Source organism: Pavona decussata, unplaced genomic scaffold (genome assembly GCF_977016875.1).
Source record: "Pavona decussata unplaced genomic scaffold, jaPavDecu1.1 SCAFFOLD_46, whole genome shotgun sequence".
Lineage (NCBI taxonomy): Eukaryota > Metazoa > Cnidaria > Anthozoa > Scleractinia > Agariciidae > Pavona > Pavona decussata.
Genome location: NW_028145468.1, coordinates 2,350,001 through 2,374,058, shown reverse-complemented (window position 1 = coordinate 2,374,058; position 24,058 = coordinate 2,350,001). Strand labels below are relative to the sequence as shown.

The 24,058-nt window shown below is 40.1% G+C and overlaps 2 protein-coding genes across 2 annotated transcripts; one reads left to right on the top strand and one right to left on the bottom strand.

Moving 5' to 3' along the window:
* Nucleotides 1-954: 954 nt before the first annotated feature.
* On the bottom strand, nucleotides 955-11,419 carry LOC146482461 (monocarboxylate transporter 4-like). The gene is made up of 4 exons (XM_085107301.1): nucleotides 11,075-11,419; nucleotides 7,445-8,064; nucleotides 4,723-5,092; nucleotides 955-2,923 (listed from the first exon to the last, which is right to left on the bottom strand). The coding sequence occupies exons 1-4, from the start codon at nucleotides 11,265-11,267 to the stop codon at nucleotides 2,739-2,741; spliced, it is 1,368 nt and encodes a 455-aa protein (XP_084963427.1). The 5' UTR covers nucleotides 11,268-11,419; the 3' UTR covers nucleotides 955-2,738.
* An 812-nt stretch (nucleotides 11,420-12,231) lies between these two features.
* LOC146482460 (uncharacterized) lies at nucleotides 12,232-18,703 on the top strand. The gene is made up of 5 exons (XM_085107300.1): nucleotides 12,232-12,808; nucleotides 13,396-14,524; nucleotides 15,014-15,255; nucleotides 15,837-16,012; nucleotides 16,653-18,703. Exons 2-5 carry the CDS (start codon nucleotides 13,864-13,866, stop codon nucleotides 17,773-17,775), a joined length of 2,202 nt encoding a protein of 733 aa, XP_084963426.1. The 5' UTR covers nucleotides 12,232-12,808; nucleotides 13,396-13,863; the 3' UTR covers nucleotides 17,776-18,703.
* The last annotated feature ends 5,355 nt before the right edge of the window (nucleotides 18,704-24,058 follow it).

Sequence of the window (24,058 nt, the reverse complement as noted above, 5' to 3'; positions counted from 1 at the left end):
CCATTAAACTAGGTTCTTGTGACAAACATCTCGCATACTGCTAAGATTTGACTGTCGATGAGTGACAAACGCGCATTGTAAGAAATTTCATTTATTCACCAGGCGTAAAACAAAACGTCTCATTTCTTTCAACTTGATTTTAATAGTTCATTTCTCCTGACACTTCCTAAGAACTCTCTCCTCCTCGATCCGCAGAGGCCTGTTTCGCGCTCGATCGGAGACAAATAAGGAGAGTGATATAGTAAGGAGCCCGGGCGGAAGACGGGGATGGGGGTGGGTTGATTGCTTGATTTTCTTGAAATCTGAAGTTTAAGGCTTGCAGACTGAGAGGGCGAACTAATGGATACGCCCTCTTATAAAGGGTCTTTGCCTAACTATGAAAGCGAGGCTAAGTATTTTTACTGTGAGTGAACATTTGGCCAAAAGCCTCGTGATGTTGCGAAAAGGTTATTGTCCGGAGAGTCTCGTGATAATCATACGATGGTGATCTGTTTTAGTAGAGATCCAAGGTTCAAACGAGGAACCATGAGCCATTGTCTCACAACCAACTCACCCCTGTCCCCTGTGACAAACCTAATAGAGAAGGCACCCGGGAGGGAGACATAAAAGCTTTTATTTGGTTGCAATAAAATCCATTTATGTCTCCTCTCTGCGGTTGCGAGCAACATTTAAAGAGATCAATTTTGATTGCCAACAGCCAAGCTTGTTTGCGAGAGCGCTTTAGTAAAACCTTAAAACATAACACAAACTCACTTTGTTTGGGATAAAAATTTGGCCATTGTTAATGGCCGCTTTTAATTGAAAAGTACAAAACTTAAACTAATATCTGACAAACGTTGAGGTAACAATAAGGTATTAAAAGCTCTAGCAAAGGTGAGGGCCAGAAAAAAGGCCACAGGGCGCTGTTTCAGCGGCCCGCCCCACCCGAAGGCTGTTGGCAAGAAGCGGAGGGACTGGAGAGAGTGGAATAATGAGGAGCGCGGGGGACGTTGGGAAGGCAGAGGAAAGAAAAGAACGGAAGTCAGACCTCCACCCTTTAAAAGCTCCATTTTCACTAGACCCTGATATAAACTTGCAGCTGCATTGTCTTTTTATTTAGGGTTGGGATAATGGTTCTGTTGTTCGTTCTTTTGTTCTTTCGAACGACCATGTAAAACGTCGCCAACGGTGCAGGTCGCCCCAGAAAGAAGGACTCTGTCATGTATTGCGCGGTTCTCTTATTTGTTTTGCCGTTCGACGGTTATGGCGGAAAAAGACGATGATTTTGCTCCGTTCTTCGCGCTAGCTTTACTCCTTTCCCGTTTTTCTTCCCATTTCCGACTTTTCGCTCATGATTTTTTTCACGAAGGAGCCTCTGCGCCGGAAGAGACAGTCCCTAGAACATATCAGATTTGAACTCTGAGTTGAATAAGATACAGCTGTTTCGACAAAGGTTGTCCAAAAAAAGCGTAAAAGCTTACGCGACAATGCCGAAAGGCAGTCTGGGGAAATACCCAATAAATTTCAAAAAAAAGCTCAAAATCCCTATTGCCCGCCATCTCAAGTTTTCGCTGTACGGTCGAGGCATTATGGATTCTGAGCTTTTATTGAAATTTATTGGGTATTTCCCGACTACCTTTCGGTATTGTTGCGTACGCTTTTACGCTTTTTGGACAACCTTTGTCGAAACAGCTGTATATATTCTATTTTTGGTTAGTCCACACATGACACCCTAAAACATTGACCACCGTGAAGAGATTCGAGTGCTGACGTTTCGAACGTTACGCCTTCGTTAGAGCGAATACATCTGACGAACAGCTAATGCTCGAAACGTCAGCACTCGAATCTCTTTACAGCGGCAAAATCACCTTTAGTTATCAGCTCTGTCGATAAACTAAACGTTCGTCCCTAGAACACTGACACACTTTAAATGTAATCGTGTATGTATGTAGTAAGTACGTCAGTCAGCAAGCATATGCAGTTACTAGGTAGGTAGGTGGGTTGGTAAGAAAGCAAGTAAATAAGTAAGAAAGCCCATTAACGTGTGGAATGCATTCAGTAGGGATTTGCACTTACTGGAGACATTAGAGAGGTTCAGAATAGCGTTTACGGCAAACGGCACACGGCAAACGTGAGAATCGCGGTTACGTTTTCTTGAAAATAACCTAGTACATAGATGAGAAGAGTACAAAATATTTCTCATCAGTTGTGGCCTTTGATGCTAACGCAAAACTACTACATTTTACTAAGAAACTGAAAACAGCGAGCGGCAAATGTAGGATAAACATGGTCAAGTGATCATTTCTGCCGTTTGCATTAAACTAATTCTAAATCTCTCTGTTATCGGGAAACGAGTGGTGAGGCCTCAAAGAGAAAGGCGGGATGAACTGTGTTACGTAAGGACTTGCGCTTGGTAAGATTCTAGAGAGGTTTTCAGTTGAGTGTCGAAAGTAATTGCGTTTTTGCTTCGGTTTTACTGTGATTGGTTGATAAAACTCGTGCCACTTTCTCAAACTATAGGACGTAAAACTAAAACAAATCATGCCTCGCTCGCACGTGTTTTCCCGCGCTTTCCTTTGCACCGGTTACATCTGATGCATTTGCTTTGGATTCTGATTGGTTCATTGCGCTGTTTGCACCTGTTGTGATTGGCCAGTCAGAGTTATTACTTTGGTTTTGGTTTCACGACACTCAATTGAAAATCGCTCTAACAAAGGTTATCGCCTTGGTGTGCCTGTCTGGGTAGATTACGGCAAGACTTAGATTTTTGTGTCATTCAGGTTACAGTGTTCATCGTCTTCAGACGTCCCTTCGGGCGCCGCACGATTGCGAGGCTGCTTCTTGTCGCAAACAAGAATTAGAAGGATTGCTGCCCCTACAAATTCTACCACAGCACTCAAGATGAAAGATGGAATATAAGTATTGAGTCGATCCGTCATAAAACCTGCGAACAGAGAAGAACAAATCATATAGAATGGTCAGTGTGAAGTACTGTGCATCCTTTTGCTACTGAGCATACGTTCTGCGCATCTCGGTAAGCTCTGATTTCTTGAGGAAGGTGCCTACTGATTTACAGGTAATTTTGGGCGGTTTATGATTATGCGTTTGAAATGATGCAAGTTTTTACTGCTCTTTTGGGATTTGCAATTAACGCTGGTACATTTGTATGTTATCCATTTTCCGTTAGGACAAGCTAAATCGCTGATTGCAGAATATTTCCGCCTAAAATTTCCAGTCAGGTAGCGTACATGTACGTAGCAGGCGCCTGAAAAATATAGGACGCCATTCTGCAATCAACCGCAACCAGGTTAAGTTTTACACTCTCTCCAGACAAGAATCAAATTGACCCCAATCCCTGGCCAAGGTACAGTATGTACTCAGACGTCCAGGGCTGGGGTATACATGTATCCAGGGGTGGAAAAGAGGTGGTAATGCGTGGTTCAATTCTACCTGTTACCATCTCCCCCCCGGGCACACCCCCGGGCATTTGTGTACTTGACGTCCTATTCCCCACCCCCGGGCACACAGAAAGAGACAATTCCCCACCCCCGGGACTCATGACATGGACTAAAAATAAACTGCTTCGTTTTGATGATTTATTTTTTATTTCTTTATTTAAACAAAACCAGGAACCTGAAAAATCCTAAACTTTTAGTACGAACGCGTATACATATTTAAAGAAGTCAAAGCTGATTGCCGCAGATTCGAGTTGAATTCGAAGCGACGCGTACGCATTGCATGCAGAAAACCAACTGTAAAATTTGAAAACAAATCTGGGAACCGAAACATTTACCCAAAGCGTATACCTAGCCTTTAAGATAAAAGTATAAAAATGAAACAGCCTTGAATATACGAAATAAAGCTACTAAATTCGGATACTTACTTCAAATCAAGCTCTGGGATAAGCTTTTAAAGTAATGAATGAAAATATAAATCACATCGCTTCCATCAGATCGATAAAATAAAATATATTTTCATTTTATAAACTGCAACAAATTACCAATAACACTTAAATTCAAACAGAGCTTTCAGCTTCGACAGATTACTCTGGTCCAGCTATTCGCTAGCGTACTCAATGGACTTGCCAGCGAAAAACGTGGCCTTTTCCGCGTAGTTAGCCGCCATTGTCACCCCATAAGTCCTTGCGTGAGTAGTTATTTCGATTTGCCCCGCCCCCTACCCCCGGGCAAGACCGCTTGAGGAAATTCCCGACCCCCAGGCCAGACGGGCCGAGTTTTCCCGGGGGTGTGCCCGGGGGGGGGGGGGATGGTAACAGGTAGAATTGAACCACGCATAAGTCATTGAGGTTGATTGGCATAATTAGTTAGAAAATTAAGGAAGTTCATGTACTTCGATATGGGCCCGCTACTATTAATTTTGTTTTTCAGAGGTGCTTACCATTTACATGGAAAACCCGGAAATTCCAGTTGGAAATTCAAATGGTACGCATCATTCCATTTGGAGAACTACTGAAATTATGGGCTTCTGGTCAAAGTGATGCATTTTTATTACTCTTTTTGGGATTAACAGCTGATGTTCATACATTTTGCATGTTATCCTGCTTCTGTTAAGACAAGCTAAATCATTTCGTATTTATGCCGAAATTTTCCATCCGGGTGGTTAGCGTAAATGGTAAGCACCCCAGGTTTATGCAAGTGAAGAACCAGAAACATTTGACATAGTGCCTTGTACTTTAGCATTTACAGAGAACTGATCCATTACATTTAATCCTCTATCCCCTACCTGCCAAAGGAGGGCCAGTTGCAACAGTAATTCCATAAAAGAGAGCGCTCACACCAAACGCTGACGCCCTCTTGCTTGGCTCCACACAGTACAATATGAGAATGTTAAAAGTGCCTATTACAAAACCATCTGCCAAGCCATAAAGAATGGAGAACGCTATAAGATGTCTATAATTTTTAGCTTGTGAAAGTAAGATAACTGATGAACCATCTAAAACGATCCCAAACATGAACACATAAATCGCATTTACACAGCGCATGTTACTCAGGATCCCGCTCAGCAGTCGGCCAATGAATGTGAAGATGCCAATGTAAATAAACAGCCTTGATGCTGCATCAGCTGACACGCTAAGACCTTCTGCAAATTTAACCTGCAGAAAAAAAATTGTCTAAGAAACTGAATAGTCTGAAATGTCAGCCGTCTCCTCCCCCTAACCCACAGGGGGCGCGGGAGAGAGAGACGTCTGAATTCTGAGCGTTATAATGCCGTCCGGTGACGTCACACAGTAATTTATGCAATTTTGCATAAATAAAAACCTTTTAAACAAAATGGCGGCCACGAGTCATGGAAGCACGCGGCTTGCATTGCAGCATTAATGTAGGAGGTTGTGTGCGTTTTGTAAGCCGTAAAATTTGAAGACAAAGCATCAAGAATGTATGAACGGGAGCGCACTTCATTTTCCACCGAAGATGAATTTAAAAATGTTCCGATAAATGTTTTTAGTAAATAAAGTGTTGACAGGCCAGACACGACTCATATTAAAGCTTGTGGTATGGTGGTATGAAAAGTGGCTTCTCGTTATGGTTTTGCTTTTTTTGACTGTTTTTTTTTTTGTTTGAAATAAGAGAAGGTCCTTCAGAATATTTCTTGAAGCAATGGTTGGTTTTGAATTAAAAGTAATTTGCTCCTCAAGATGTTTTTGAGGTTAGGCAACGCCGGGTGGTAAGTTGTGACAAAAGAAAGAATTTTGTTTCGCACTTTATCGTTTTGTTGTAAAGCCGACTTCCGTTCAGTGAAACTCAGAGGTTATTTTTTCAATGAGATTGTGGGGGTAGCTTCTAGCCCAAAAGTGCGTTTTGAAGTGGATGATGTTGTAATAGAATGATTTTGCAGAGGAGTTGTTTCTAAAAAGTCTCAGGGCTTCATTTCTTATGAGTCCTTTTCTGACCCCGGTGGGTGGCAGGAAGAAAAATGTGTACAGGAAAGTCTCTGTGGGTTTAAAGTGCGTGCGAATGTCAAGGATTCTCGCTTGATTGTTGGAATCGCTGAGACTTCTGAGAACCAACGACTTAGTGAAATCATTCTATTGCAATACCACCAACTTCAAAATGCGCCTTCAGGCAAGAGGCTATCAAGACAATCTCATTGAAAAAATAACCTCTGAGATTAAATTCACTGAACGGAAGTCGGCTTTACAACAAAACGAGAAAGTGCGAAATAAAATTCTTCCCTTATTCAAAACTTACCACGCGGCATTGTCTAATTAACCTCAAAAACACGTAGAAACCAAACATTGGCTCGAGAAATATTGAAGAGATATACTCGTGAGAGCAAAACTACGTTAAACGAGAAGTCACTTTTCACACCATGAACTTACGAGTTGTGTCTGGCCTGTCAACACTTTATATTCGCCGCCGAAATGAAATATCTGTTTTCCCAAGTTCGACCAATAAGAAATGGTTATCTATTTCAATTAGGTAAGAACCAATCAAAAACTACCTACCATATTCGCAAAAGTACGTGACGTCACCGGACGGCATTATAACGCTCGGAATTCAGACGTCTCTCTCTCCCGCGCCCCCTGTGGGTTAGGGGGAGGAGACGGCTGACATTTCAGACTAAGAAACTGAATTGCCTAGCCTCCCATGCAGTCGATTTTTTGGGGAATCATATTACCCAATTCCTCTCCAGAAACTTATTTGTGGGGAAGAGGGTAATATGACTCCCCCGAAAACAAAACAGCTATGTTTAAGGCTGTGGCAGTATGGCCCACAATATTAGAGAGCCCAATTTGAGGGGTTCTTTGCAAAAGGGACATACATCACTTTTTTGGTCCAAAAATCTGAACAATGCTCCACACTTTCCCAGTTTTAGTATAAAGTGCCGATTTTGTGCGTTAAATGTACAGTCATGTAGATCCATATTTATTTTTTGCCTAAAGGATGAATTTGAAGGAATTGATCACATGAAACTACCACTATATTAAAACAGAGGCAAAATTCCTATAAAAATTAGTCTTGGGTCCAAAAATTTTATACCTTTAGGGTTTAGCACACAAAATCTGCAATGCCAGCTAAAACAGGGCAGGTTTGGAGAACTTTTTTGTACTTTGAGGGTAAAAAGGTGATGCAACATTGACCCCTTTAGCAGAAAACCTTTCAATTGCAATTTACAAGTAAACTTCTGTATGCACTGATTTGGACACTGCCATTTTGTCTAAGGGGGCGGCTACTTTTCTAAGGCAGGCTACTTTCAGGGGTTCTTTTGGATTTTATTTTCTTGTTGTGGTAATAGATGGGGGTGTCGGGGGGGGGGGGGAGGCAGCCACATTTTTGAGGGGGCGGGGAAGGGGGAACTTAGGCCACATTGTTTTAAAGGGGATGGGGGGATGGCTACTTTATAATCTCTAGAAGTCTACAGTCATATTACTCTCATTATTTTAAAATAACTTTAAACAGCCTTCAAAACTTTACACAATCATGCTTTGTAAACAAATTCTTACCAGGTGTAGTCTTGGAATGTGGTGTCCCAAGAATGCTATGGTGAAAGAAAGAGTCAGCACAACAAACACCTTCTCCTTCAATATTGAAAAGTTGAGCAACTTTCTTGATTTTTCTACTGTTCTCCTAGCTTGCTGATCATCGGACAACTCTACTTCATTACATTCCTCAGTTGCAGTTCTCTTTTCTTCTTTCTTTAATACGGCAGGGTCAAAAGTCAAACACAAAAGACAAACAGCTGAAAAGATTCCTGCAGTTATGCGATAAGTTTTTCTCCAATCATAGGCATCCAGCAAGGCCTGAAGGATTGGTGCAACAGCCAAAACTCCAATTCCTGTTCCTGATGCAATTATACCAGTAGCTATAGATCCCTTCTTGTCAAAATATTGTGATGTTACCACATAGCTAGAAACAAACAGGCAACTACTTCCAAACCCAAATGGCACACTGTATGTTGCATACATGATGGCAATACTTGAAGGGAGCGATGATAACAATAGGCTTGCAACACATACTAAACTGCCTATAATAGCAGTCGGACGGCAACCAAGCCGATTTACCAACATGCTGGTGATAGGACCTAGAGCAAATGTACATGCTATCCCAACTGAGCCAACCCATGCTGTGGACGAAAGCAATTTATTATAAATAAATAATATGTCAAACAATAATTATTTAATTTGACCTGACCGATTCAGCTATTTTATCATTGCCTTCTGGTGTGAAACCATGCATCCAGCACAACAACTTTTAACAGCCAAACAACTTCGCCCCAGCCAACAAAACATGCAAACGAGTTTGGAACACCCTCAGACGTTCCTCCTTCCTATTCTCTTTTTCCAGTGACTCGCGCAAAATCCCTGCTAACTCAGACCACAATCTTGTTTCACTCCAGCCTTGCAACAACAGGCTCTTTTCTCACTAAAACAGAAAAGTATGAGGTCTATACATTGATTCATGTTTAAGTTAACAGATTGTGAGCTTGGTCTGGCGGTGTGTTGTTCGATAGGAAAAGGATAAAAGAAAAAAAAAGTTCTATCTACCCTGGGTATTTGTGGGACTTAAACTCATGAATATTCTGTTCTGCTCTACTCCAGCCTTGCAAAATGCCCAGCTCTTTTCTCACTAAAGTAGAAAAGTACAAAGTCTATACATTGACTTGCATTCAAGTTAACAGCTTGGTTTGCCAGTGTCTTATTCGATAGGAAAAGGGAAAAAGAAAAAAAAAGTTCCATCTGCCCTGGGTGGAACTACAGTAGAACTTACAAATATTCTGACTGAGCATCACTTGGAGGTCTGGGGTGGGTGACTGACATAAAAACTACTGAAAACAGAAAAAAAAAAAAAAAGAAAGAAAGAAAGAAAGAAAGGATACTACTATTCTAAGTGCAAGAGATGGCCGCTATAAAAGAACATATTCCAAGGAAATTGCTATTTACAAGTTAAAAGTAGAAAAAAGAACTATTAAAACCTATTTACAATTCATTTCGATTAATAATAACACATAAATAATAATAATAATAATAATAATAATAATAATAATAATAATAATTGCGTCGACGAAGGAGACGCTTCCTAATCGAGTCGTCCTAATACTGTCCATCATGCCCAGCGCGCGTGTTCCTTAGCGCAAAAAATCGAGAAAATATGTCGGTGCAAAATCGCACCGTCACAATAGCATAATGAATATTAGTCCATCATGCCCAGCGCGTTTCGTACCCAGTGCCTACCGCTATAAATGTTCCTGAGCGTAAGAAATCGGGAAAAGAAGTTGTATATCGAATGGAATTGATATAAAAATAGATATAATAATGTTTTGAAAAAAAAACACACACACACACACACACGCATGCGCGCGCATTTCGGGTATATAACCCTTTCTCAGTGTGGAGAAAACCGCTTTTCGTACTTAGAACCTACCTCTGTGCAGATGCATGTTATTAAGCGCGAGAAATCGAAAAAAGAGATTGTGTATCGGATGTGATTGTTATAAAAATAAATATCAAAAGGTGTCAAAAATGGTTTTAAAAAACATACACGTTTTTTCAGTGTGGTCATGTCATGCATCTCCGAGAAACTTTTCTTTCACCGTTCATTATAAAAACGTCACAAAAGCATCTTGACGTCCCGCGCACGTTTTGTACCGTTCCTCGTGGTTTTGCTGCTAAAAGTACAAAATGAAAGGTACAAGACAAGGTAAGATCCTTTTCTTTCTGAAATATCCGCCACATCCTTGGTAGGATGCCCTATAAACACCTGGGACTGGTAGCATAAAACGTTTCTAACGGCTGTTGACAATTGTTCCCAGACAATAACCTAATGTTTTGCAACTATACTTACAGGTTCTTGTAATCTTAGCGTGATTAATGCAACCCAGTAGGGTGCCTAACGGCCTAAGTCGACGCACTATAATCTTCGATTACTACTAGTAATTAAAATTTATATGGTGCAAATTACACGGACATGATCAAAATTAATGTGCTTTACAAACTATCAAAGGGAACCTCCACTCTTAAAGGGTTAAAAAAAAATTTAGAAAAACTGAAGAGGAGAACAGCCCTCCAGCATCTCAACTAGAACCTCTCCACAAAAGAGGTCATTATTATAAAGATCTGAGTACCTCCGAAAAGTGATTAGAATCAAATCAGAGGACCTTGCCCTAGTCTCCCTCACAGCCGTTTTTAGTGTTGTCACGCAACGCTTCTCCCCTGTTGCGTGACGACACTAAGGGCCTGTTCACATGGAGGTGGGGGACCCCAGGTTGGTGAGGTACCCCATCTACCCGCGGTCAGAAAAAACAGGCCTTCACATGCAACCCCGGGGCACTGGGATGAGGTTTAAAAAGCTACCGCGTGGTCGCTTAGTACATATCTCAATAAAGATGGCGGATGGAAGACACTTTTCGTTTCGTTGTTCTACGGGCATGACTTCACCTTCATCCAAGACCGGTAGACCAGCTTGGTTATCAGACTTGACAAATGCACCTTCAAGTCCTTCAGAACTTTCTTCAATGGCATTGTTGTCGATGTTTTGAAGGTGATATCTGCGAAAAAGCTCGCCACGCTTGTACTGAATTCAGAGACAATTGCCCGGATGAACATCACCCCACCCCACCTCCAGCATTCATATGGAGAAAACTCACCTCAGCTAAGCGGGTTACCCGCCTCGGCTGACCGGGCAACCCGCCTCAGTGAGGTACCCCACTTCACATGTGGACGCAATCAAGAAATAAAGAGAGATTGTATGAAGAGATTGGTAACCCCACCGAAGCGGGGTACCTCACCTACCTGGGGTCCCCTACCTCCATGTGAACAGGCCCTAAAACGGCTGCGAGGGAGACGAACCTAGCCCCCAAGGAACATAAAAACCAAAACCTGATTAGCCCTAGCAACACTGCGCTTTCATGAACGTAGGCTTGGGAAAAAAAAAAAAAAGAGCTGGAGCTAAAGTCTATAAAAGCCAGCAGAACAAATGCTGTAATTTCCTGCAGTGAGTTCCAAAATTTAAAATTTTACTCATTGACTCATGACCAGCTAACATGCATGACCCACGACTCACCCAACATTGACTCGGTGACTTATTGCAGTGGTCACTAATACTTTTGTACTCTCTATGTTACATTCTAAACTTGCCTGTTCGTTCACGTGTTTCTTGAAAATAGTCCATCAAGACTGGAAACAGGATTCCAAAATTTAACGAGACGCCAAAGAACAGAGCGATAATGACAGTACAGCAGACACACACGAGCCAAGACCACGGGCTGTCAACTTCTTTCCTGCAAATACTGCTACAAGAACATTCAGAGAAAACACCCAATACTCCCATTTTCCCACAACATCAACGTAATGAGCACAGTGAAATTTTTATATGAGCTTTTGAACTACCATGAACGCCAGAAGCAAAAGGGTGACCCCCTCATGACCTCCTCGTTACCCCCAAGAACCGATTGCCCAACTAATACATTTCTGTCAACCATTAACCAGGTCTAACTGGATGTCTAACCAGAATGGTCGGCATTAGATAACATCGGCCTCAGCTACCTCGATCGAGAGAGACTGAGTTCGAATGTGACCACTGGTCAGAGGGACTGGGCTCTAACTGCTCATAAATCCGAAGTTCTCTCGACAATTAGTCGAGAGAATCTCCGAGTAAACCGAACATAATCCGGAAAGAAAAATTCCCGCCAAAAAAGGAAAGTTAAAAATTAACCCCACCTATGACTCAAAGATAAAAATTGCGCGAATTTTGACTAAGTTGAACATGGCGGGGATTTCAAAATCCGTCCCGGATTTCACTAATATCGAGTTTGACTGCAAGATAGCAGATAATTTTGGTTATGTTCTTTCAGTGGAAAAAGCATACAAATTGATCGAGAACTTCGAAACGAAGTCAACAGCCAAATTCTCGTGTTTTAAAGCTTGCGAAGGTTTTGGAGCTACAGGTAAGTAAAAGTTACGAATTTTCATTCGTTGGGATCGAAGTCACGCAAAGCTCCCTATAAACCTCTCCCCAAATTCCTATATATTGAATATTTGTACCGGCAGATCACTCAAAGAAGTCGCACAAAATTTTTTGGGAGGATACTCAAGACGTAAAGGGAGCCAGATTGAGTTTCAACGGCGTGCCGTTTATGATCTTGGGTTCAAAAGTGTACGACTGCCAACATGGTGTGGATAGGAACGCTGCATTAAAGAGAAAAAGAAAAAAAGAGGTAAAAAAAAAGTGTATCGCGTAAATGCTCTACGTGTGTGCGTGGGGGTATTCAGGAGGGGTGGTACATCAAAATTAAGTTATTATATTTGCCAACCCCCCCCCCCCCCCACCCCCTCACAGGTCAAAGGTACCACAGTCAAACCAATACCATAGCTCATTCTAAAAGAAAGAAGTTTATTTTCTCTGATTGAATCGAGTGTGAACATGACAACTATTTCCTTGGCTTTGCCTCCTATATATACCCAAAGCACCCTACTGATAATAAGCCCTACCTAGATGCTCAATATAGGATATATCTGCTTTCTTATTAAAGAGGCTTGTCATTCTGCACAGATTACATGCATTGAAAATATGCAGTCCTAAGTAAACACCACTCACTGAAATTGGTAATCAGTTTTAGGTTCTGCAAATTAGGGCTTTGAAGCGGGCGACATAGGCCACCAAAATGATGGAGTAGACACTTCTGTAACGAGAATCACAAATGAACACATGAATGTGAAAAACACTCATAAGAATCTATTTGCTTTGTTTAGAATGATGACCATACAGACTTTGTCTTCAAGAAGAAGAGATTTCTTGTGCAAAATACAAAGAAGGTTAATTGCACTGCACAAATAAAGCTGAGAGAAATTTTAGTGTTTCCAGAATACGAGGTAAGGTTATCCAAAATAATTATGGTTTTGTGCATTGCTCAAATCAAACCGTTCATTAAAAAATGTCTTAAGATCACCCCATCACCTTTATATTCATAAGAGTACCCACTGTACCCCTTCCCCTGGAGTAAACATGTCTTTTGACACACCAAACTGTACAATAACTAAAATTATAGATGTGTTTTTATTTATATTTGCATGCAAAAACCAAAATTTAACATATTTATTTATTTATTTATTCATTACAAGTTCAAGCAGGACAGGGGCGGATTTAAGTGGGGGGGGGGGGGGGGGTTGGGGATTGGGTGACTAGCCACCCCCCTAAATCCTAAAATAATTGGCATTGGTATTGGTTAGTTCAAGCTAAATTAACAAATGCAGCCTGGAAAGGTGTAAGAATTAGCAACAACCACACCATTTCATACATTGGGAACAATTGTGGGTGAAAGAGTACTAATGTTAGTCAGAATTTAGTTGACTGTTCATCAGTTCCTTCTCCTTGCATGGGGAATAGGGTGGGTTAGTTTCAAGACTGTACTGTAGGTTAACATACTTAACATTTTTCCTTGTTATAATTATTTTTATAGATTCCAGTAGACACCAAAAAAAGGAGGTATAAGTCATCACAAAAACTGAAAAAAGCACTGGAAGAAGGGTCTACCAAACATGAGCGAAGGATTTATATTGAGCTGCCATCCCTAGCAGATCACCAGTACCATTTCATTGGAGAGGTAAATTTAAAATAAGAAACACTACATGTCATGAGTCAACAATTACCCGTACAAGTTGACAACCTGTTTATTTCTCGACAGGTTTTTCAATTAAATAAATGCAATAATTATCAGGAATGTTGCAAGTAAAATTGTAAGCAATCATAACAGCTAAATAAAGTCAGAAAATAAACACAGTCTTTCTCTCATAACAGCTAAGTAAAGTCAGAAAATAAACACAGTCCTTCTCTCAAATAGGCTGCTGGAATTTGTCAACCTCTTGATGACAGGATCATAAAGAGGATCCATGAGTTGGTTGCAGAAGGTGTCAAGGAAATATCTGAAATGAAAAGACACCTATCGATCTATGTGAAAGAAGTTTTGTTTCGGGGAGAGCAGCTGCCTCAGATTACCAACCGACGGTACTTCCCAAAGACATCTGACGTCCGCACACATATGTACTGGGCTACAGTGAAGTACCGCAGGTCAAGAATTGATCAAGCCAACGTTCATCTTCAGGTAGATGAGTGGAAGAAATCCCACAGTGAGGACTCCTTCTTTTTTAGACCCCATAGTGATGATGATGACGATGAGAAGATCAATGCTGGTCCCAGCAAGACTGAAGAAGAAGGCATCATGGACGAGGAAGATGAGGAGGAGGAAGAAGTTCTTTTAACTGAAGAAAGTGGTGAGCAGAGCAAGAAGCTACTATTTGTACACCAGGCAGCATGGCAAAGAAGGTTACTACAACGGTATGGCAATGAAATCTGCCTGCTTGATGCCACATACAAAACGACGCGGTATGCCCTGCCACTGTTCTTCCTGGCTGTCAAGACCAATGTGGATTATCAAGTTGTGGGGTCCTTTGTTACTGAGGATGAATCCACTTTGTCAATAAAGGAGGCATTAGAAGTTCTCCACAGTTGGAATCCAGAGTGGTCACCCCCCTATTTCATGACTGATAACTCCTTGCAAGAGATACATGCAATTGAGAAGACATTTGCTGGTATGTATTTTAAGGTTGACTGCAGCCACCTGAAAGGAAAAAATCACACTAATCAGCATACATTATGTCAATTCCAACATACAAGTTTCCTCCCTAAAAACGTTGCAGACCATAATTATTTTGCTTTTGATTGCCCAATAGCGGTGCACAATAAGTAAATTTGGTAATATTGAAGCACTATCTCACTATGTTTCCAGTAAGGAGTTAAAACATGACTTGACTTTGTCATGAACACAAACAACTAAGATTACATGTTCTCTGAGTCTGAGTCTATCTTCTCTATGTTATGCTAAGACATGATTCAAGCAGGTATTAAAGCGGTGTAACCATCCTGCCATGTACATTATCTTAACAGATAAATAGGTATATTTAATATAATTATTATAAGATTCGCAAATACAAAGAAGTCAATTTGCACACTCAGGATGTGACACATTTAATATTAAATTATGTAAATCAACACTAAAGCTAGGGTTTTTTGTCTTTCAGGGTGTAAAGTGTTACTATGCGATTTCCACAGGGAGCAGGCCTGGGAGCGATGGACGACCAAAACTTCCCATGGAGTAGCAGCATTAAAGGAGGAAGTCCTTGCAAGACTAAGAAGAATTGCTCATGCCTCTACAATCACAGATTGCAACAAGGCTGTTTCTGACCTGAAGGATTGGCATGTCTGGAAATCAAATGCATTACTGCGCAACTGGTTTCAAGAAACTTGGTTACAGGAGAAGGAGGTCAGTTTGATATTAAACCCAAATACCAAAATTTGAATTCCTGTCACTGATACCCATCCATCATCTCTTAATATAATATAGTTTTGCTAAGAGAAAAGATGGCGTTTACTGGGCCTGCCTGCGGCGATAACATGTGGCCCACAAGAAGTGAAACATGCAGCCCCGACAATGCAGACATCTTGTATCACTACCTATTAACAACAAGCAGCTTCTAAAGTTGGTTTGGAGATTTAGTGTGACTGAGTAGTTCCTTCTGGTAGTTTTCAGTTGCTCTAGTTCAACTAACAGTTTGTCATTGTTATTGCGGCCAGGTGATATCTTGCACACAAATTTACAATCAGTCAAGTCAGTAGTCAAGTCAGTCAAAAGACCGTGCTACAAGACAATGAACAAATTAGCATGAGTATCGAGTCATGTTGAGGCCTATCACTATTTTTATGGCAACAAACTGGGCTGTCTGTAAATTATTTTCTAATTCCTTATTTTCAGCCCAGTTTCACAGCCATGTGAACTGTACAAACACATTATGGTGCATAAAAACATGATCAGGATTTTCAGCAATATATGTTTACAATTTGCAGCGATGGGTTTGGGTATTTCGAAAGGACTCTCTACCTATACCAGTCTACACCAACAATGGCCTTGAGAGGCAAAATGAAGATTTCAAGTATAATCACCTTGCCAACCACAGAGACAAGACATTGAGTGGAATGCTGTCTGTGCTTGTAACAGAGTTTCTACCAGAAAAGTATTCAAGGTAATAAGACCAAGCCATTAAATCTTTCACTTTGAGACAAACTTTAGTGTTGAGTCCTGAGGGTTATCAGGTAATATAGTAGTGATGGAGTTGATACCCTCCCCAAAAACTCTCTTCTCAACATGTTCAACCCCCAAAAAGGCCTTGACACCTCCATGCCATTAATATACCTGGGTACCCACCTCGGTATCAACAGTAAATGTAGAACAGAATTTTAATGTCACAATTTTTTACAATGTACTGTCTAATGCTATACTAATTAACCATGCTAACTTGATAACAATACTACTACAATTAACACCGAACCATGGAATGAGCCTAAATTTGCGCACAACTACCCAACACATTTTACTCAACTATCCTGCCCAAAAATTCAGCCTGTTTCCATGAATCGGTGGTTTTCATAGTACGACCTAACCTCATGTGATTTTTTTGGTTCTACATATTTGGGTTATATATTTTGTTCGCTCATTTGTACCTCTCCATCACTAGTAACCCCCCCTGGGGGTCTACCACCATTCATGAAGTTTTAATATGTATAAATTATACCTGAATAACTGATTAAGAAAAAAAAATTAACTGCTCAATTCTGGGTAAATTTCATGTCACAAATATCTATAATTGCTTTGTCTTCCCACAGATACATTGAAAAGAATGTTAAATGCCATTCGATGTACAAGCGATACAATGGAGAGCTTCCAGCGTACCTGGTCAACAGACCCCGATTTTTTGTCTCCCACTGTAAAGATAAGATTGGCCATGCAAGAGACTATGGAAAGGCAGGCATCAAGCTCACTGGTACCGATGGTCTGTTCAAAGTGAAGAGTGACACCAATGACAACAAATGGTACAATGTACAGTTGAAGGAGCCTTCATGTGAATGCATGTCATGGCAGCGGACTCGCCTCCCGTGCAAACACATGTTTGCAATTTTCATGCACCACCCACAGTGGAACTGGGACTCCCTTCCAGCCAACTATCGTGAGTCAGCTTTCATAAACCTGGACTACGACCTGCTGGAAGGAAACCTACTGAACCAGTCTTCTTCATCCACTGACAGCACTTCACCAAGTTCAACAAGTGAATGCACTTCAAACATTGATGATGGCGATGACCACCTGTCGGCCTCAGGGCCAGATGAACCACCATCCAAACGACACAAAGCATGTTCAAGTGACAGTGCACAAGTTCCACCTAACCAAAAGGAGCATTCAGTTGGCAGTGAAGCAAAAGTGTGCCGTGATCTACTTCACCAAATACGGGAACTGACCTTTGTGTTAAAAGATGCAGCAGTATTCAAACAGCTTCACAATCAACTGAAGAGTCTCCTTCAAGAGGTTGCAAAACACAAACCAACTGAAGATGGCTTGACTCTGGAAGGGAAGCAAGACAAAGATTACAAAAGAAATGTGAATGTCTCTGCAACACAGGTGCATGCTTCCATCGAAAAAAGATGCAAGGCTTCTCTTCGAAGAAGACCAAAACGACCCAAACACACTGGCCGCGTTGGAAAGAAAGCTGCACAAGACCGGAAGACAATTAATGTTCATGTACCTGTTACTCCAACAAAGCCAAAATCTTCTGTCCAGACGCCATTGCACAACTTCTTTAGTACTCAACAACCAATGTCAAATCCTGCGCCGTCAAATACAGTCCCATCCAAGCAATTGACTCCACAACTACACGTACAAAGAACTCTCCATCAAACACAACCCCCAAGCACACAAGTGAAGCACCTCAAGATCAAGACGACATCACAATAACTGGGGTCTTTGTCAGGGCAACACCAAAGAGGAAGACCAGGTGCATTGACAAGGAAGAAATGCACACAATACGCAATAATCTGTGGCTAACAGACACCTCTGTAAACGTTTTCCAAAACATGCTGCACCAACAATTTCCCTTCTGTGAAGGACTAGAGGATACCACTCTTGGGCCCCACTTTCAGTTTAGCATCCACAAAAATGACTTTGTGCAGGTGCTTCATAATGGCAACAACCACTGGGTTTGTGTTTCAAATATTGGATGCCAAACTGCTGAAGTGAATTATTATGACAGTTTATTTACAGGTGATTTGAAGCCAAGTGTGAAGAAACAAATTGCTTCCCTCATGAATGAAACAGGCCCTGAAATTGCAGTGAATGTTATCCCTGTACAGCAGCAAACAAATGCTGTGGACTGTGGCCCATTTTCTTTAGCATTTGCTACTAGTCTCCTAAACAATGACAACCCTGCTCAAGTGGTCTACAATGAGGCACGATTAAGAGAACACTTAATTACAAGTCACAAGAACAACACATTACTGCCTTTTCCTCAAGAAACATTGCCAGGTGCTTTACCACGAAGAGCTAAGGCAAAGACCATTACTTTGGAATTGCACTGTCTTTGCCGCTTGCCATGGGACAACACTGACCGGAAAAATCCAGCCTACCATATGGCACAGTGTGACAAATGCACCAGCTGGTTTCACCGAGAATGTGCCAAAATCCCAAGTGAAGTGTTTGAAAAGAAGAACCATTCTTGGTCTTGTCAAACTTGCTCTTAAGTTAGTGGGAGGCAATTGAGAGTTGTACCAGTTCCCTTTTCACCCTGAAAATCACTTTAATTACTTTATGCCTAAAAACTTACTTTCAGGTCCAGATAGTTCTATCAGACAAAAACAATTTGAAATAATTATTAAGTACCTGTGGCCAGTAGGTTCATTAGAACGTGGTCGGCTACTTTGCCTTGACTGTCATGTGTAAGCCTGGGCACTTTATGCAAAACACATTAAACTTACATGAAAGAAAGTACACAAAATAATAAAAGTAAATCTGAGCACAATAGCAACATTCACAGCAAGTGAATTGTTTGTGCAGTTACAATTTAATAGTGAGTTTTTTGGATAGTCTGTTCACACTGGCAAACAAAAAGTAGTTATGAATACCAACTGTACTGTTACTGTGTAGCAGGGAAATATTTGCGGGAGTTCTATTGTGGATAATTGCCAATTAAAAAAATTTTTTGCAACATTTTCTCCTAATTCCAATGACATTTTTAGTAATTTACACTAACGTTTTAAAAGTGTTCCATGGGAACTTTTGTTTGAAATAATTTAATAATTTATCTAATTCAAGTAATAATGTTTATGTGGAATTATGTTATAAATAAATGTTCATCTGGCCATGCATGATTTGGAAATATTATATTTGAAGGTTTCTAAGTCTTTAAATAAAATAGAATAGTATCCAGGCACCAAGGGTGGAAGAATTTTGCATTTTTCTTGTAAAAGCAAAAGGTGGTTTAGGTGGATGTTACTGAACATCCATCAAAACCACCACTGTAATTCAATAAATAAGGAGGTTTTGGTTTGGTAGCAGCATCGAAACATTAATGACATTATTTGTTATTCTTTTCAATCATTAATACCAGAAATGAACAAAAACTAGATTCTCACCTGTGAATATCGCCCCATAAGTTGATCGCAAAGACATCGAAATTAACCCGATTCACTCGCACAGCACTGGCTGACAGCCGCAAAAATGATACCCATCGTACCGGCTATCAGCCGGTGATCGTATACTATAGTACGACTTGTTTGAGGTTCGTATAGCATTCAGGGGACGCCATATTGGCGAAGTGTCAGATGATTTCGTTTTACTGTTTTGAGATCGCGTTTGCTTATGATACATTATAGGTTTTATTTTTACGACTGTTTTTTGCTTCGATGATTCCTACAGAAGTTCGGTAGGTCTTCTGGTTATGTCATAAGCTCGTTGAACCTCCGACTACAGTGTTTTCTTCGGTTATGGATCGGTAAGTGTTTTTGCTATAACTGAGTTTGCTTGTGCGAGATTTATACCGTAATATTCGAAACTGGCAATCTTGGCCGCTTTTAAAGGCTTGTAATTATTTGTTTGAAGTTTTGAAGTGGATCGTTTCTTTTTCACTCGTGCGCTAGGCCCATGCGAAAGGGGAAACGGTTGAAAGTGGAAGTCTATACCTGCCAACTCTCACGCATTATGCGTGAGTCTCACGCCTGGGGACTAGAGACATCGATCTCACGCATCAAAGACAATTTCTCACGCCTGACTCACAAATCCGGACGAGTTGATCTAAAAAATCTTCATTTCATTTCAGATTTGTTATGTATTATTTCTTTGCTCCCTATAACAATCGCAAAAGCATTCAAATGTCTACAATCCGTTTGAATCGTAAGTGTTCAAAGGTCGTCAGAATATCGTCGGATATTTTCGGCAACTTTCGGAAGTCTTCGGAAAATCGTCGGAAATCTTCGGAAGTGGCTCGGACGTTTTCCGAAATCCCGGTCATGACGAGACAAAAATCTCACGCGTTTGACTCAGAAAAAGTTGGCAGGTATAGAAGTCAGTGTATGGTACGACGTTGTAATAAGGACTACAGTGCAGCTTCATCTCGCCCAACGGATGATGTTAGAGACTTCGAAGAGCTGTAGAGATCCTTGCTCAAAGGTGCAGAAGACCGCACTTTTAACCAACCACTCTTCAAATCAAAGGTTCCCTGTTTGGAGAAACGTGTTTTTTCTGTTCCTTTTTCTGTCGCTTGTTCTCGTTGCCTTGATTAACTGCAGCCCTTTAATGAGCTCTTGTGAGTCTTGTGCAGTAAACAAACACAGGGCATATCATCTTCCACCATGTTGAAATTTTGAAGGTGAGAAGTTACATGTTTTGGCAAGATTTCCGCACAGCCCCATAGATTTATTACTTATGTATACATTTTGCAGATTTTGAAACTCAAACTTTCTTCATGTTGGTTCTTTACAAGAGGGTTGGTCAGTACAGTGTTGCATGTATAAGTGCATGTTATGCATGAGCTGTGCAGAAATCTTTCCTCTTATTCGAATGCTTAGTAAAACGTGCGATATTATTGTTTGTATTGGGCCATTTCATTTATTATTTGCACCCCCCTCCCCCCCATTGAAGGCTTCTGTGTCACGTCTACCCCTATCAAAAATATCTTTTGCTTTTGAAGACCCCTTGAGAAATTAAGATCAAAGTGCCGACACATTCCCCCTCAGGAAAAAAGAAAGAGTTCAAAGATACCAACATACATGCCCCCTCAGCTCAGAAATTACTCTTAAAGACCCCCTCCCCCCCCCCCTCAGATTTCTCAGTCTTTCAATGGGGGGGGGGATGCAGATATTAAATGGGATGGTGGTCCATTGTGTCCTTTTCTAATTATGAGCCATGCACTCAAATTCAACTTCAATCCCCCCCACCCCCCAAAATACCCCATCAAAAGTACATTTTAGGTGCTTTATGTGCGACCATATTTTTTTTCAACCATTGTTTGTAGCATCCTTCTATACAGAACTGCAAAATTAATAATCTTTCTTCCTTGACAACCAAGTCACCATTTTGGGTGGACAAAACAGGGATGTCATCCGACTCTGTCATGTTTAATATGAGTTTCTCCTTCTTTAATAACTGCACAAACATGAACATGGTTCTAACAATGGCATTAAACATTTTTCTGAAATAATCTCTTATTAAATTTGCCCAGACATGATGTCAAACCACTAGTAAGTTTTCACCAGAGATGTCACGAGCAAATTTGAACCAAACATTGTTCGATGACATACTGTTGTTTGTAACAATGAATGTAACTTGTTCCCCAATCAGCAGACAGTTCGGTGTATGCAATATAGCTTTTATTTGGTAACCATAGAAATATAACAAATTTTGATAACAAAACCTTAGATCGCATTTGACCTCTTCATTTTGTGATTAATTAGTACAGTGTACTAGTGCTTTTTACATGAAATTTGGCGTTATGGTGTTATTAGGAACATGAGAAAGGAAATAGATTATCTCTTCATTGCTCATTTCACTAGATCTTGTCTTTTAGTTTCAAGTTCAAGTTCAATATTTTTCAAAAATCCAACCAAGAAAAACAAGGAATTAGACTGGCCCACAAGTAGCCAGTGCTAATAATCTAGGCAAGCCAGACTTACAACTGTTACAGGATAAATTTCAGTATAGTCATTTTCATTTGCCAAAATATCAAGAGAAGCCGTCAAATTTCTCCTTTGAATACTTTTTTTAGGTGTGTTTCTTGACTACTATCTCTTTTTTCTTTTTTTCTGGCTCTTATTTTGTTTTACAGCCACTTGCAAACAAATGCACTGTTTTGTCCTTTGAAATTGTGTAATTTAAGCAGAGTACTCTTGCCAGATTTTGCCAGATGCAAGTGCTGGAGTTAGGCTACATGTAAACTTTCAAATTCCCCACCCGTGCCTTGTGAAGGTCAAATTTCCGACCTCCAGGAAGCCTTTGATTACAAAATTCACTTAACCCCCCAAATCATAAATGTTCCAATGGAGTCCACTGCTGAAAAGTTAGATTGTCAATGAATGGTTAGTAATGAACTTCTTAGTTCCATGACAATAAGTACTACATAAAACTGGTGGAACCACAGTCATTATTTCTCCATGGCTGATTAGTAGACTATTTGTCTTGACTTTCAAAGGTCAGGTCTGTGGTCAGGTCCTTTTTTCATGCTGTACATGTACTTTTCAACTACAAGTTGCTTTATATTTGTGAGGGTTGGTCTTAATTACATTTCGCCTCACCCTGGAGAACTTTACGTAGGCATGTATGATTTAATTCTTAATCTAGTGCATTGTCACTTGACAGTAACATATTATACACTTAATGTATGGTCCCTTGGGAAAACAAAACTAACTAGTTTCCCGAGGGACCATACATTAAGTGCTTTGTTATATATTTAGACTTTCCCTTCGACAATCATAGCAAAACAAACAAACAAACAAACAACTGAGAGGGCAACAACTGCGGAATTGTATCCCTGTTGGGATACATTTGTATTTGATCAGCGGCATGTGACCAAGAATCAACCAATCACAGTGCTTGTTTTGTTGAGTAAAAGTGCAAGTATACGTGCATTAGTTATCATGTTACCCTGAAATATTTACCTACAGGCAGTATTTTCCTAAATACATTTTTATTGTGTTTACAATGAGATGAGGATATACCTATTGGCATGGAAATAAGGGTGCAGGGAACTAATACACTCTTGAAATGAATTTTCCAATTTTTTTCTGTTCAGTTATTTGTGTTGACTTTGAATTTAAACAGACTTGTACATATATCACATGTGATAGGCTGCATAAACCTCCATAATTTTGACCAAATATGTGTCTGAGTGTAATATTTATTATCTGTTGCAAGAACCATTTAAGTGACAATGTCTTACATTGGGCTGTGATAATTAATTAATAGATATAATTATGGTACTCTTTAATTTGGAATGTAATTACCTCCATTCCTAATTAATTTGGCTCCCCCTTAAATGTGTTCTACTCCATCCAAGCCAGAGTTGGCTTTTAGCATTTCTCTTATAGAGTTCCTCCATGCCTTAAACCTGCAAATGGCAAATAGCAGCAAAAGACTTTTTTGTTGCCTTACAGAGCTTAGAAGTTGAAACCAAAATTGCTTTTGATGTAAGTGTTCAAGTAAATGGCCACTAGGGTGATTGATTGATTGTTTGTTTGATTGATTGATTGATTGATTGATTGATTGATTGATTGATTGATTGATTGATTGATTGATTGATTGATTGATTGATTGATAATATACATGTAAGGAAGGCTAATAGATTCTTATTGTGTTTTGTTAAAGAAAGTGCAAATGTATTGATCAAAAAAGGTTTCATACTTTTAAGTACATGTATGTTATAATTCTTTTCTATTGTTTGGGATCTCAACTACTGGATTACAGTATGAATTTCTTGTGTCCCATCCTTTTTGTGAAATATTGGTGTAGTTAATTTTCTGTAACTCAAGTTCTTCAAAGTTTTTGTTCCAAATTAAGTTTATTTGTATAGTTACCCATGACATATGGGAGTGCATGTGTACTAGCAAACTCACAATAATTATTATTGCCACAAAGAGGGAAATTCATGACTGCACTGTACTGTAAAACTGTGGGAAATCATGAATTCAAATGTTTTTTGTCATCAAGTATCTTCATCTGCACTCTAGTTTAATGGAAGTGTTAAGTAGTATTT